The sequence below is a fragment of the Sinocyclocheilus grahami genome, unplaced genomic scaffold (assembly GCF_001515645.1).
Source record: "Sinocyclocheilus grahami isolate Dianchi unplaced genomic scaffold, SAMN03320097.WGS_v1.1 scaffold255.1, whole genome shotgun sequence".
Taxonomy (NCBI): domain Eukaryota; kingdom Metazoa; phylum Chordata; class Actinopteri; order Cypriniformes; family Cyprinidae; genus Sinocyclocheilus; species Sinocyclocheilus grahami.
In genome coordinates, this window is record NW_015505434.1 from 429,530 (window position 1) to 443,747 (window position 14,218).

Consider the following 14,218-nt stretch of genomic DNA (forward strand, 5'->3'; position numbering starts at 1 on the left):
GACTGACTGTAGACGTCTAGGCTCCGCACGTATTCCTTTCAAAAGAGCATCATAAAGTACAGTTGAAAATCGGGACGCATATGCCAAGTCAATTTATCTTGCACTCTACTGATAATATCCAAATGTCATATGGAAGACACTTTTTTTTGCTGATTTTCAGTATGGGAGACAAGATAAGGTATGTATTGATACATCATCTTGTGTAGTTGCACTTCTCATTCAGTCAAAACAACTACTTTAAACTTCATATTGAAAGTACAGAGTGAATTTGGCCTCAACCAGAAATAGATTTCACATAAATGAGGTAACTCCAGCATTGCATCATGGGTGACTAAAACTGGGCAGACTTACAAAAGCACTACTAGGAGATTCACAAAATCTCCCATTGTTCATTCTCTGATTTTCCAGGCAAACACGTGGTCATATTTAAATCATAAATAAATATATTTAATTATTAACTGATTTTTTTTTTAACTTAGTTTACTATAACAATTTAGATTACTGTATTAAAACGTACAGTTTTTCTTACACTACTGGCTCCAAAATGCTTTTGTTTTTAAAGAAGCCTTATTTTTTCATTCTCATTTATTTGATCAAAAAAATACAATTAAAACAGTAATACTGTAAAATATAATTGCGGTTTAAAAGAACGGTTTTCTACTTTAATATATTTTAAAATTCTATGTAGTCCTGTGATGGCAAAGCTGTATTTTCATCATCATTACTCCAGTCTATGTCAAAAACATGTTGATTTGCTGCTCAAGAAACATTTCTGAGTATTATCACTGGTGAACACAGCTGTGTTGCTGGTTCTTTGCGGAACCCATAGCAACAAGGACAAGGCAAGGCGGCATGGATAATGTAGACCAGAGGAGCAGTTGAAACATAGCAGCACTGGGGTCAGCAGTCAGTCTGTAGAAACATGGGAGAGAGAGAAGAAACCGGAGGAACGCTTATCGATTCCTGCCATTGTCTCTTGAAAGGAAGACCCATTTAGTGGGCAGCAAACGTGGCCTTCTTCAAGCTAAAATTGGACCAGTTGATGGACAACCTCTGCCTTGTCTGTCGCGCTGAGTCCAAGCAGAACCTGCAAAAAAGGTGAAACATGAATTCATTGGGGAACAAAAGGTCATGAATGCCAGATTAAAACATTACAGTATAATACCAAACAGTACCTTTTGAAATATTCCACCTCGCGTTCGGTCTCGTCCATGTCTACGCTGTCCAAATCAATGTCTTTGGGCAGAAAAACATCATCTGTTGGACAATAAGAGAGTTTTGACTTGATTTTCCATTCAAAAATGGACAAATGTTTTCCTTTTATCCTTTATCTTCAGACAGTCTGGCACTTCACAACACTCACCTATTGAGTTACTCGTCTTGTCGGCTTTTTTCTTCTTATTCTTCTTGGCTTTGCTTTTGGGCTGAGGGGACTCATTGTTTGGGACTTTGCCGTTCTGCTGAGGAGGTTCTACAGCAGAAGATTCAATAACAGGAGAGTTCCTCTCGTCTTTCCCTCCATTCTGTGTCTTTTTCCCATTAGTCCTTTCGTCCCTCTTGATCTCGGTCACTGACTCGTCTGAAGCTTTCTGCTTGGCTTTGGTGTCAGTTTGAGGGCTGGCTGCATTCCCGGCTTTGGGAAGCTCTGAAGCTTTGGAAGTCTCAGCTGGCCTCTTTGTGGCCTCACTGTTGGGTTTGGAGCCATTTGCTTGCTGTTTGGGTTTGACCTTGGTATGGGAGGACTCTGGGTGGGAGGAGGTGCCATTCAGGAGGGCAGGAGACTCTGAAGGTCTCTCTTTGCAAGTCTTTAGGCTTGGCTGTTGCAATGGGCTGTTCTTCCCACCCGTGGGGGATTCAGGTTCTATACGAGGCTCCTTAGGACTGAGACGGATGAGATTGTGCAGTAGCTGTGTTTTGCCGTTATGCATGTTCTTTTCTAAAACGCTCTGTGCTGTCTGTTGAAGAGGCTGAGGGCTGTTGGTTGCTGGAACGAGAGAAGGATTTTCAGACTTGGTTACCTCCTTGACTTTATTGTCTTTCTTTTTCTTCTTAGATGCCCGCAACTGCTGCATTTCCTGCAAACGGAGCAGCTCCTGCTTCAGTGCTTCCTCCTCCTCCTGTTGCCGCCTTCTCTGTTCCTTTAGAAACTGCTGTTGTACCTCCAGTTCCCGAGCCTCCACCTCTAGACGGGCTTTCTCCTCCAGCTGCACCCAAACAAACCCCCAGACAGTTAATTCCATGACACCCAAAAACATAGTTTGATCCCATGACCAGTGTTTTTTTTTTTTAAATAACAAATATCATGCATTACTCATTCATAAATATCATTAAGCATTTTGGGTCAACATCACATTTTACAACCTGAACTAATCTTACTTTGTCATATAAAGGTCAAATTATTTGACATTTCATGAGGAGTGTAATGTCAAAAACGGTTTGAAAGTTTTTTCAAATACAAATAAGCATTGTTGAAGTTTTGTTAAAAAAGTCCTGTCAATCAATTCTGAAATTAATCGCGATTAATCCCACCTAACATTTATGTTTTTATATTGAAAAATAAATCCACAAATTAATGTAGAAATAACAAAGACAGTATATGTTTTATATTTGTTTACTGGCATCTTTTTTAAGTATCACTGATACCAAAACTACCGATGTCTCTATGAAATAGTTTTTTTCCCCCTAATATTTAACCGTTGACTATAGCCATTCAACATTACGGTAGCTGTAACTGCTATCAATTTTAACATTTATTAGACTTTAAAAAATAACCTCTAGTGACCTTAAAACAATCTTCACATAAACCCATTATAATAAATGTCATATTTACCTGTGCCCTTCAGCAAGAAGGAAATCTACAGAAACTGAATAAAGTTATCAAACACTAAATTCTAAATTAAATATAGATGAATTCTGAAGCTACACAAGTTATTGATTTCCTCTTTTGTTCTTTGATTAACAGACATCGCGGTAGCTGCGTTACTAGTTTATTTTGGCTACTTTAAGAGCTGCCGCTGCTGAACATGACACAGATCTGACACGCATAGTATTTTCTCACTACTATCTACCTTTTCTGCACTTCAGGTCTTAAAGTCTCTATTAATGAGCTGACGAGCTGAATCGGGTGTGTTAGATGAGGGAGACAGTGCCGGGCTTCTCCAAGACAATTTTGAAAACCACTGCATTTCAGAGACATGTTCTTAAATGTGACATATATAACAAATACATGCATGCAAAGTTGAGGCAGCTTTAATCGCCTTTTTTGGTTCATGACTTAACTGATGACATAACTACAACTTTGCCTGCTCGTGGTTTCATTTGCGCTTTAATATGATATAGCGCTTTAAAGTATTTGTGTGTGCATTTGAAGAGCACGTGCTAAAGCACAGTATAAAGATTTTTTTTTTACTGACAACATCATCTGACGTAGTTCACTGTTGTTCTACTGAAGCTCCCTCGTCACCTGTACATTTTCCTCGCTCATTTGACTAGGACCTGTCGCCAAGGTAAAGTTGGAGTGCACATTTGAATGTCTCCTGTTTGATGTGGTCGTTAAGACGTTCTACGTCTAAATAAATGCAATTCTTGTCAAGAAAAAAAGACAGAAGCAGCAGTTGTAATTGGAATGGCCAACCCTAGCTCCACCCCTGCGTTAATTGTGTTAAATATTTTAAATGCTGTTAAACTGAACAAATTAATTGCATGTGTTAACGTATATTATATATTAGGGGTGGAACGATACATGTATTCGTACCGAACCGTCACAGTACGGACATCTTGGTTCGGTGCATGAGGCCTTACAATGAATACAGGCAATTCACCCCCAATCCAGAAGGGGGCGCCTGCAGCAATGCACCTCTGTTTGATAACCGGCCGACAGCAGAAGTACAGCGAATGCCGCATGTTGCGCACTTGAAAACAAAGCACACTAGACAGTGACCATGTGCTGACTCTGATTGCGTCTCTCACAGACTGGCAAAGGAGTATACTTAAAAAGCTTGTGCACTCAACTGTTTGCGAAACGGTGCTTTGTGTTCGTGTATCCTACCCCTCTCATTCGGCACAAATCCAAATATTCCATAATATTTCAATATTTGCGATGTAACGAATGCTAAACTATTATTTATTATGTTAATTATAGGTTTTGTACTTCAGTTCCAACGGTGACACAGAGGCGGGTGCGCTGATGTTTGGTTCACCGCATTTTATTTTTATAAAGTACCAACTGTGCTGTCAAGTTAGCAATGCTGGAACTGATGTGTTTTGTGTGTGTGTGTGTGTGTGTGTGTGTGTGTATGCCGGCGTGATCACTTCAACTGTTTCCTTATACCAGCAGAATTGCTGTCAAGTTAACAATGGTGGAACTGATGTGTTTTGTGTGTGTGTGTGTGTGTGTGTGTGTGTGTATGCCGGCGTGATCACTTCAACTGTTTCCTTATACCAGCAGAATCAACTTTAAACACTTAATGTCTTATTAATAATGCATCACTGTATAAAGATCTGCTTTTATTTGTGTACACTCACAATGAAAACAAAACATTGTGCTTTTGTAAAATAATGAAAACAAATAGGATGTCGCTTTCTGCAATTTGAGTTTCCTTTCTGTGAACAAATTTAGCATGTCACCAAAATGAACTGAAACTCCGCATATATAGGCTACGTTACGTGTCGCACTGTTTTTTTCCCTTGTTTATCTAAACTAAATCAAATATATTTAAAGAATTTATTCCTTGTATGTATATATGTACTGCCGATTATATATATTTAACAATGTAATAATATTTAGTATTTTTACATCTAGGTGGAACATTTTTTAATTTATACTACTGTCTGTTCAAAATAAATGAAGAAACCGAGCATAGTAGGTTTGTTTATTTTTTCCAGTTGTACCGAAACGTATCGAACCGTGACCCCCGAACCGAGGTACGTACCGAACCGTGACATCTGTGTACCGTTCCACCCCATATATATATATATATATATATATATATATATAATGTTATTACAATATAAAATGGTTTCTATTTTAATATTCTTTAAAATATAATTTATTCCTGTGATGCAGCACTGAACTTCCATCAGCCATTACTCCAGTATAAAGTGTTACATGACCCTTCAGAAATCATTCTAATATGCTGATTTATTATTAGAATTATCAATGATCAGCATATTAGAATGATTTCTGAAGGATCATGTGACACTGAAGACTGGAGTAATGATGCTGAAAATTCAGCTTTGCATCACAGGAATACATTAGATTTTTATGTATATTAAAATAGGAAATCGTTATTTTACATCGTAATAATATTTCACAATATAAATTTTTTTTCTGTATTTTTGATCAAATAAACGCAGCCTTGATGAGCATAAGAAACTTCTTTAAGAAGATTAATAATCTTTCTTTATGATGAATATATTTAGAATTATCAATGATCAGCATATTAGAATGATTTCTGAAGGATCATGTGACACTGAAGACTGGAGTAATGATGCTGAAAATTCAGCTTTGCATCACAGGAATACATTAGATTTTTATGTATATTAAAATAGGAAATCGTTATTTTACATCGTAATAATATTTCACAATATAAATTTTTTTTCTGTATTTTTGATCAAATAAACGCAGCCTTGATGAGCATAAGAAACTTCTTTAAGAAGATTAATAATCTTTCTTTATGATGAATATATTTAGACAAGAGTGTAATTCCTGATTACAAAATGAGTTTACCTTCTTTTGTTTGTGACGGGCACGTTTGGCTGCTTTGGAGCTGCTGGCTGGTTTGCTCTCCGCGCTGTTGATGAACTGTAACAGGTCCTCTACCTTGCGATGGTCCTTCACCCCGTCCTGCTCGAGCAGCAATTCTTCTTTCTTAGGCTGTTCCTCTTTCCGCTTAGTCAGCCTGAGTCGCAACTTCTCCCGCATCTCTGCATAGTTCCTACTGGTGGGTGCGGCAGGGGGCTACGCACCGCAAACAACATAGGCCTGATTAGCTTATTTATTCATCACACCTTTAACGATAAACAGGTAACATGAACTGCTTCCACAAATATTCCTTTAATGGTATGATATACATAAGCAGTGGAGCATGCAAAACTGATATGGTGCAGGAAATAAGTGCATGCACTGATCCATCACTAACACTGTGTGAACACCACACAATGATTGGAAGCTCTGATACCTCAAAGTGTCTGACTATAATTGAAATAGACCTGGATGGTATGATGTATGCAGTGAGTTAGGGCAGAAAAGGGTCTACTATACCGTGGTAGATGTATGCATTTACATGGATTACATCTGTGGCCAGGACCGCTTTGTGTTAATGTTAAAGTGACAAGTTGTATCTTGCATTCTGTACCAATTATTGCAAATACCATTAAGCCAATTATCAGTAGATGATATGGTTGATAACTGATGAATGGCTTATTAATAATCTTTATTTTCTCTAAATAAATATGAAATAAATAAAACACTAAACTAAAATCAGTTGTTTTAAATGCTACAGGTGAATTTAGGCATCATAAGCTTATAATGTACTGTATGAAAAGTGGATATTCATTTTGAGATTTGCTAAATATTATATTGTGAGTGTCAGATGACGGCAAAGCTAATTTAAATGTAAAAACGGGAAATGAACGTGCACAATTTAATATCCAAAAATGAATGATATATATCCAATATCAACAGATAAACAGTAAAAAAAAAAAAAAACTAAAACTAAACACTAATATCAGCTGACAAACAAAAAATTATTAATATATGCCAGACAATATAATCAAATGAGATGTACCTTTTATTTAATTTCAAGTGTTTAATTATTTTATTTCAAATATTTTATTATTCAAAAATAGCCATTACCTCTTATCGTATTTGTTTAATAAACAAACCAGTCTTGCTATCTATCATATTGTGATAAATTCCTTTAATGTGAATCATATTATATTCAATAATCTATACTGTGTGATGTAATACTTTGGTCATACTGCCCAATCCTAATTAGGAAGACTTTTAATTGAACAGTTTGGTGACAGCCAAATGAGTGCATTTCCATACCCCTCCGTGACCGAAGAATTCACAGTAGCAGCAGTCACAGTACTCTAAAACTAAACACTAATATCAGCTGACAAACAAAAAATTATTAATATATGCCAGACAATATAATCAAATGAGATGTACCTTTTATTTAATTTCAAGTGTTTAATTATTTTATTTCAAATATTTTATTATTCAAAAATAGCCATTACCTCTTATCGTATTTGTTTAATAAACAAACCAGTCTTGCTATCTATCATATTGTGATAAATTCCTTTAATGTGAATCATATTATATTCAATAATCTATACTGTGTGATGTAATACTTTGGTCATACTGCCCAATCCTAATTAGGAAGACTTTTAATTGAACAGTTTGGTGACAGCCAAATGAGTGCATTTCCATACCCCTCCGTGACCGAAGAATTCACAGTAGCAGCAGTCACAGTACTTTCCTTCCTTCTGATTGGTGGAGGTGGAGGTAGAGGAGCTGTGCTCTGAGCTGCTGTCCTCATCTTGGCTCTCCTCTCCTTCATATGGCTGGTGTTCGTAGCCTCCGTTCCCTTCACAGCGATGACCCTCACAGTCTGGATCGCTGACAAAAACATCCGAACTGTGAGTATATGGATCATATTCTGGTGTCTTTCTTAAAAACATAAAGCTTGACATGGTATTGAATACAACAGCTTGTCTATGCGTTTTGGATGCTGGCACAGAAAGAACATGACAGAAAACGTATAAATGATACACATGGGGGACTGACCTGCACACGCTATTTGGACCACTGACTAAACCATCGACCGGGACGGTTGGCTGCTCACCAGCTGACAAGCACAGACCCTGATGGACATCCATGTAGCCTGGAGTCTGAGTTACAGTCTTTGGGAAGGACTGGGTGCCTATACTGGGTAGGTGGGTGTTGGGGGAAGAGGGATGTGAGGTTCCGCTGAAAGGGGGGAGAGACGCGAGACTAGTGGGACTATTCCTAGGAGCAACAGGAGTGGGATGTCTATGGTCCTCTTTACCTAAATTATGGAAAACTTCATCTAAAAAAAGGGAGAGGAGGAAAAGGAGGAAAATAAGCACAGGAAAGCAAAAATTCTATCTAAATACTCATGATGGGCCATTTAGAAATGTGGAAGTGATTATTACTCGACTGGACAGTGGTGGCGGTACTGGAGACAGAGGTGGCGGCAGAGGAAGTGGCCATCACCACTTCACTCGCCTCCATGAAGGCATCTTGGTAGTTGAAGAGACACTTTTTCTTGGCGCCGTTCTTCTTCTCTTTGCCATCTGGAGCAGGGTGGGGATTGACATTGGGGTCCAAACTGGAGGAGAGAAGGTGCACGTCGGGAAGGGGAGGGCCCAGCATGTCACCTTTGATAAGGAGAAGAGTTTTAGGGTCAGAGAGATACTGAAAACGATAGAAGTCACCAGACACATTATTTTTGGTCTTTTAATGACCATTTAAATGCACATAAAACAAGTATATAAAATATGTATAGAGCCAAACAGAACAAGTAGTTGTTACTACAGTGACAACACCCACTTTTTGACACAGATGGCTCGTCTGAGGTGTGGTGCTAAAAAAAATTGCATTTGGACTCATTCATAAATTTTGATCTCTTTCCAACAGTTTCTCACCACCAGCCCTGCGGTCTCGGGGAAACCCATCAATTATGGTCCAGCAAGAGCACACCGTTAAAACTTAAGGAGTATAAACATAACACGGCCTCTGTGGACTGCTTTTTGCTAATGATGGCTAAGTGACTAAATGACTTTGATAGTTAATATTACTCAAAAACAGCTCAGCCAAACAGCTTAAATTGTGTGTAGTTTTTAGTTTATGGCTTAAGTAAAACTTTTATTATGTTATCACTGTGTCAATTCTTGTGAGTGAATCCTGTATCCCATATATATTTGGGGGATAAAAAAATAAAACAATTTCAGAGATTCACTCAGGCATTTTAAGGCTGTTGTCACTCCCAAATCTCTTCAGTGTGTATGTGGCCATTCTGATATGAATTTTGAATGGATTGAGAGTACGGACTCTGATTTTGTGACTACATGAAATACAAAAAATAATGTTTTAAGCTTATTTCTCAGATATTTTAGTCAAGTATCTGAAGTATCTAAACACAGATCCTGGTCCTGTATGCACATTGTGCTGTTCCAAATTATAACAGGTTCTTCCATAGATGCTTTTTTTTTTTTTAAGTCAGCATGAAACTAAAATTCCAAGCATCTGTTTCAGTTCTATTGTGTTGTACATCCAACTGAAACAGCTTCCTGAATGAGAAAAAAAATGTAGGATGAGATGTGATTTTGTCCATCAGAAATTAATTAGATTGTTGTTGCTTGCTAATTGCTGTTATCTCATGTGAGTGACAGGTGAAGGGAGGGAGGAATTACTGGCTAGTCTTCAAAGAAGAGATGTTGTTGGAGGGGGATGGGAAGTTAATGTTTTTGATTAAGGATTACAAGGGCAAATAAAAAATATATAAAAATATTGTGCACGGATAAATTATTTATGATAAAACACTGAATTATTACATAAAAAGGTAATAATTGTCACTTTTGATTTCATGGTGACTTCTGAATGTAGTCTGACTGATCAGATACCCAGAAATATTAATACCAGATCTAAATGGTATTAATGGTGGTTAATGTTTTAAGCACCTGAATAACTCCTAAAGGTTACAACTCTCCACATTAAAAATTCAACTTTGAAGTGTGCAAAACATCTTTAAAATGACTTGGGCAACTGACCAGGTAGGGGTTCCTGTAGCAGCACAGAAGGGTTCCAGTTTTTCATCATGTGCGTGTCCCAGAGGTTCTCTAGTTTAAGCGAGGGACATGGCAAAGAGCCGTTCCAGTCCCCTGCTGTGTTGAAGCAGCTCTGGTAGACATGCTCTGGTAGGGTGGGGTTGAACACTTGCTGCTTTCCGCCTGTTTGACTGGATGTGGGGCTGGGAGGGAGAGTCTAGAGAAGATGATGTGAAGAGAGTTGGGATCATTATATGAAAAATCCATCAAGAAATTTTAACAACATTTTTACAATAAGGCTACTGAAAATGTAATGGGAAATTTATGATGACATCGCGTCACTGCTTGATAAGCAATAGTCAATGATGTGGAAAGGGACATACCCAGTAAGAAGTAAAATTTTGCACCTGTGCTTTTTTTTTTAAAGATTATGATTTCTGATACAAGTCACCCCCCTTGTGGCTGGAAAAATAACAGCAAATTCACCAAGCACCTATAACCCACACAACTCTCAAAGGGAAGGCTGGGAATTGCCTGTGCATTTCTGTGCATGTGCGTGCATCTAACCTTGCTGTGTGTGAGCGGAGGGGTGGAGTAGAGGGTGGGCAGCAGTGGTCTGGGCAGGTGGGAGAGGTTGTGTAAGGGTAGATGGCCGTGGATGTGGGGGTAGAGGTGGAGGGCAGGGTGGGCTGCCGTCTTCTCTGAGAAGAAATGGTGACCCCCCGCATGCAGCCTGGTGGTAGGCAGACAGGTGGAGTTCAGGCCGGAGGCGCTACCGCCCCCGTTGCCCTGATTGCACACATGACATTCGCACTGATGTTGTACCTGATCCACCTAAAAAGGAAATGAAGATTTATCATTTTGTCAGAGGCCATATTTGCTTCTCAAGGTCAGCACATGCATGGGCTAAACTTACGCATGTGTAACAGCTCAAGCGGATTAAGTGTTATAGTTTCCAAAGGCTTAATAGTGTTTTAAAACAATTTTGTACCCTACCATAAAAACAAGCTACTTAAAGGGTTAGTTCACCCAAAAATGAAAATTAGCCCATAAATTACTCACCCTCAAGTCATCCTAGGTGTATATGACTTTCTTCTTTCAGACGAATCCAGTCGGAGTTATATAAAAAATTGTCTTTGATCTATCAAGCTGTTTCATGGCACTCAGCGGGTGTTGCATGCATCAGTCCAAAAGCACTTAAATAAAATGCGCCCATGCATAAAAAAAAAAAAAAGTGTCTCACACGGCTCCGGGGGGTGAACAAAGGCCTTCTGTAGCGAATCGATGTGCTTTTGTAAGAAAAATATCCATATTCAAAACGTAATAATCACTTTAATGTAGCTTGCGCTCACTGTTGTACACTGGAAGCAGTTCCGGGCGAATGACGTATGGAGGTCGGCTTTACGCATGCGCCGCTCAGAAGTGACGCACGCGGAAGCGCAGGGGAGAGATCAAAACAAAACAACGGTCACTAATTAGAAGTACAAAACGAGGATTTGTAAAGAAGAATGTCGGAGAATTTCGATATAAGCCAAGAGGAGACTGGTTTTCCTTTGCTAAAGTAAGGAAACTTTGCTTCCTTTGCTCCTGTTAACAAACGTTAGTTTTCACGAGATTCACCGGCGCATGTGCAGCACTGACCTCATACGTCATCCGCCCTGAACTGCTTCCAGTGTACAACAGTGAGCGCAAGCTAGATTAAAGTGATTATTACGTTTTGAATATGGATATTTTTCTTACAAAAATGCTTCGATTCGCTACAGGAGGCCTTTGTTCACCCCCCGAGCCGTGTAAGGGACTTTTTTTTATGGATGGGCGCACTTTATTTAACTGCTTTTGGACTGATGCATGCAACACCCGCTGAGTGCCATGAAACAGCTTGAAAGATAATCCTTTAAGAACAGCAATGCTGAATAACTAAATAATTATGATATAGCTGTACAGTATTCCAAAAAAATTCAAAATAATTTGATGTGTATATATATATATACAGTGGGTACGGAAAGTATTCAGACCCCCTTAAATTTTTCACTCTTTGTTATATTGCAGCCATTTGCTAAAATCATTTAAGTTAATTTTTTTTCCTCATTAATGTACACACAGCACACCATATTGACAGAAAAACACAGAATTGTTGACATTTTTGCAGATTTATTAAAAAAGAAAAACTGAAATAACACATGGTCCTAAGTATTCAGACCCTTTGCTCAGTATTTAGTAGAAGCACCCTTTTGATCGAATACAGCCATGAGTCTTTTTGGGAAAGAGGCAACAAGTTTTTCACACCTGGATTTGAAACACCTCATACCAGCCATTGGCAGAACATACATTTGAAAACTTATTACATTAAACATTTTAATGTATTTAATATTTTGAATGTACAACTTATCTTTGCAACCCATAAAAAAAAAACATTCTATATTTTTTTCCTTGCAACCCCTTTGGGGTTTTGGTTTGTAAAACCCTGTACCCTTAAGTCATCTATTTGTTTTGTTAGATCATGCTATTATTGTGTTAGTAGATAATATATACTGTAACGGTTGTTTAATATATATATATATATATATATATATATATATATATCACTTTTTGAATTTTAGTCAGTGTGTATGTTTGGGTATAAAAAAGATCTTCAAACTTACAAATCTCAAAGTCCACTCCAAAGGGATATTTAGTTTTTTTTTTAAATCCCTTTTCAAGAACCCATTAGAATATCATTAAAATAATTCCCACCTACAGAAATTTGAATGGTTGGGGGGTGGGGAGGGGCGAGGTCGTGGTTAGAACGCCTGGTTGAGTGGATCAGAAAATACGACGTCGACAAAGAAATGCTGCTGTAGCCTCAAGTTTTCGCAAGTTATTACACATGCACCTGAATAATTATGTATGTAAATATGTATGTTACAATTATGAAAACGTTTTTATAATAAACAGGGTTCCCACTCTTTCATGAACACCAGATTCAAGGACTTTCAAGGACTTTTTAAAGCACCATTTATTTTATATCAAGCACCTATCAAATTCACACCCCAGAATATGTAGTGTCATGAAAGACCTTACAGTACTTAACATTTCACTTACACTTAACATTTACATTAAACATTTCAGAGTAATAATGTTTTGAATGTGTAGGTTTCATAAATTTAGATCGTTTTGAGCAGTTGTGTTCAAAGGAATTTAATGAAATCCATTGAAATCAGTACTGGTGATAAATAAAATTCAATTTCTAAAATATTGATAAAATATGCATCAAACTGATTTTTGCTGTAGTTCTTGTACAATATTTAAATTGGAAAATTTCAAAATTTTTAAATTAATAAAAAGTGGTTAAATGTTGTAATAACACGGTAAAACCTGTTAACAAAAAATTTGCACATTCACTCAAAAGATACATTACACATTAATAAATAAACTCAAGTCAAAATAATTTTGTAAATTACTTCTTATTGTAAATCCCATTTTTTCACCTAGGAATGCAGCTCAAACATGCAGCTGCTCAAAACGTCAGTATTTTTAAAAAATATTTCATGAGCATTTTAAACCTTGTACATGTGCAAATCTGCAAAAAAAAATATAAAGAAAATAAATAAAAAAAATAGGACTTTCTATTTGCTTTTAAACTGTAAACGCTTTTCACTAAGCTGTTTTCCCAATTTTTCAAGTTCTACATTTTCTCCTTAGCTCCATGTTGCAGTAAGTTTTGGGAGTTCATTTTTAATCCATCTCCTATCCTGAAAAGTCTGTCTTGCAGAGACTGACAAAAATGAGCTCCTAAAACTTACTGCCAGATTCTGGAAGATAAATTCTTCAAACAGTGGTACAAGAGGATGCGGTGCTGCTCCTTCAAGAGTCACTCTCAACTTATCGGTCCATAAAGCCTACAAAAATAGTCTTCATGTATTTCACAACACTACAGAATGTTATTCTTATTAAGTAGGGGTAATTTTTTAGGATTTTTTACCCAAGCAAAGTCTCTGAGAACCTGTCACCTTGTAATTCTGGAGACTCAAGGTTGCAGTTCTGGAAAATAGTGGCACTGGAGACTAAAAGGTTCCTGATGGTTTCACACTTAATTCTGCACATGAATTATTAATTATTTTGCAGTTAACATGCTCTTTTCTTCTCCACCTGTTTCTTTTCTGACCCCGCTGACCCAATGAGCATTTCGCTGACCAATGTTCATGCCTTAACTTTGAAATTTTGTATTGCATTCGTTTTTAATATTTCTCATGGGGATTTAATCATTTTTGACTTCTCCGTCTGAGTTAAATCTCTTTCTTGGCTCATTTCATCCGTAAAAGAAAACCTGCCTACTAATTCTGCACACCTTAATAAGGAGTTTTTTATTTCCAGCCTTCATGTACAATTACATATCACTTCTAAATGATTAAATACAAAAATAATAGTAGTTATTAAGATTGAT

At 37.4% G+C, this 14,218-nt stretch overlaps 1 protein-coding gene across 1 annotated transcript in view; it reads right to left on the minus strand.

The window, feature by feature from the left end:
- Nucleotides 1–813: 813 nt before the first annotated feature.
- Nucleotides 814–14,218, minus strand: part of LOC107598726 (protein FAM193A-like) — a 29,783-nt gene continuing 16,378 nt past the window's right edge. The window contains exons 11-19 of the mRNA XM_016290134.1: nt 10,363–10,629; nt 9,799–10,012; nt 8,182–8,406; nt 7,793–8,075; nt 7,438–7,624; nt 5,729–5,959; nt 1,364–2,204; nt 1,176–1,257; nt 814–1,087 (exon numbers count right to left, since the gene is read on the minus strand). Coding sequence (XP_016145620.1) covers nt 994–1,087; nt 1,176–1,257; nt 1,364–2,204; nt 5,729–5,959; nt 7,438–7,624; nt 7,793–8,075; nt 8,182–8,406; nt 9,799–10,012; nt 10,363–10,629 — 2,424 coding nt within the window. The 3' untranslated portion in view covers nt 814–993. The remainder of the gene's footprint in view (nt 1,088–1,175; nt 1,258–1,363; nt 2,205–5,728; nt 5,960–7,437; nt 7,625–7,792; nt 8,076–8,181; nt 8,407–9,798; nt 10,013–10,362; nt 10,630–14,218) is intronic.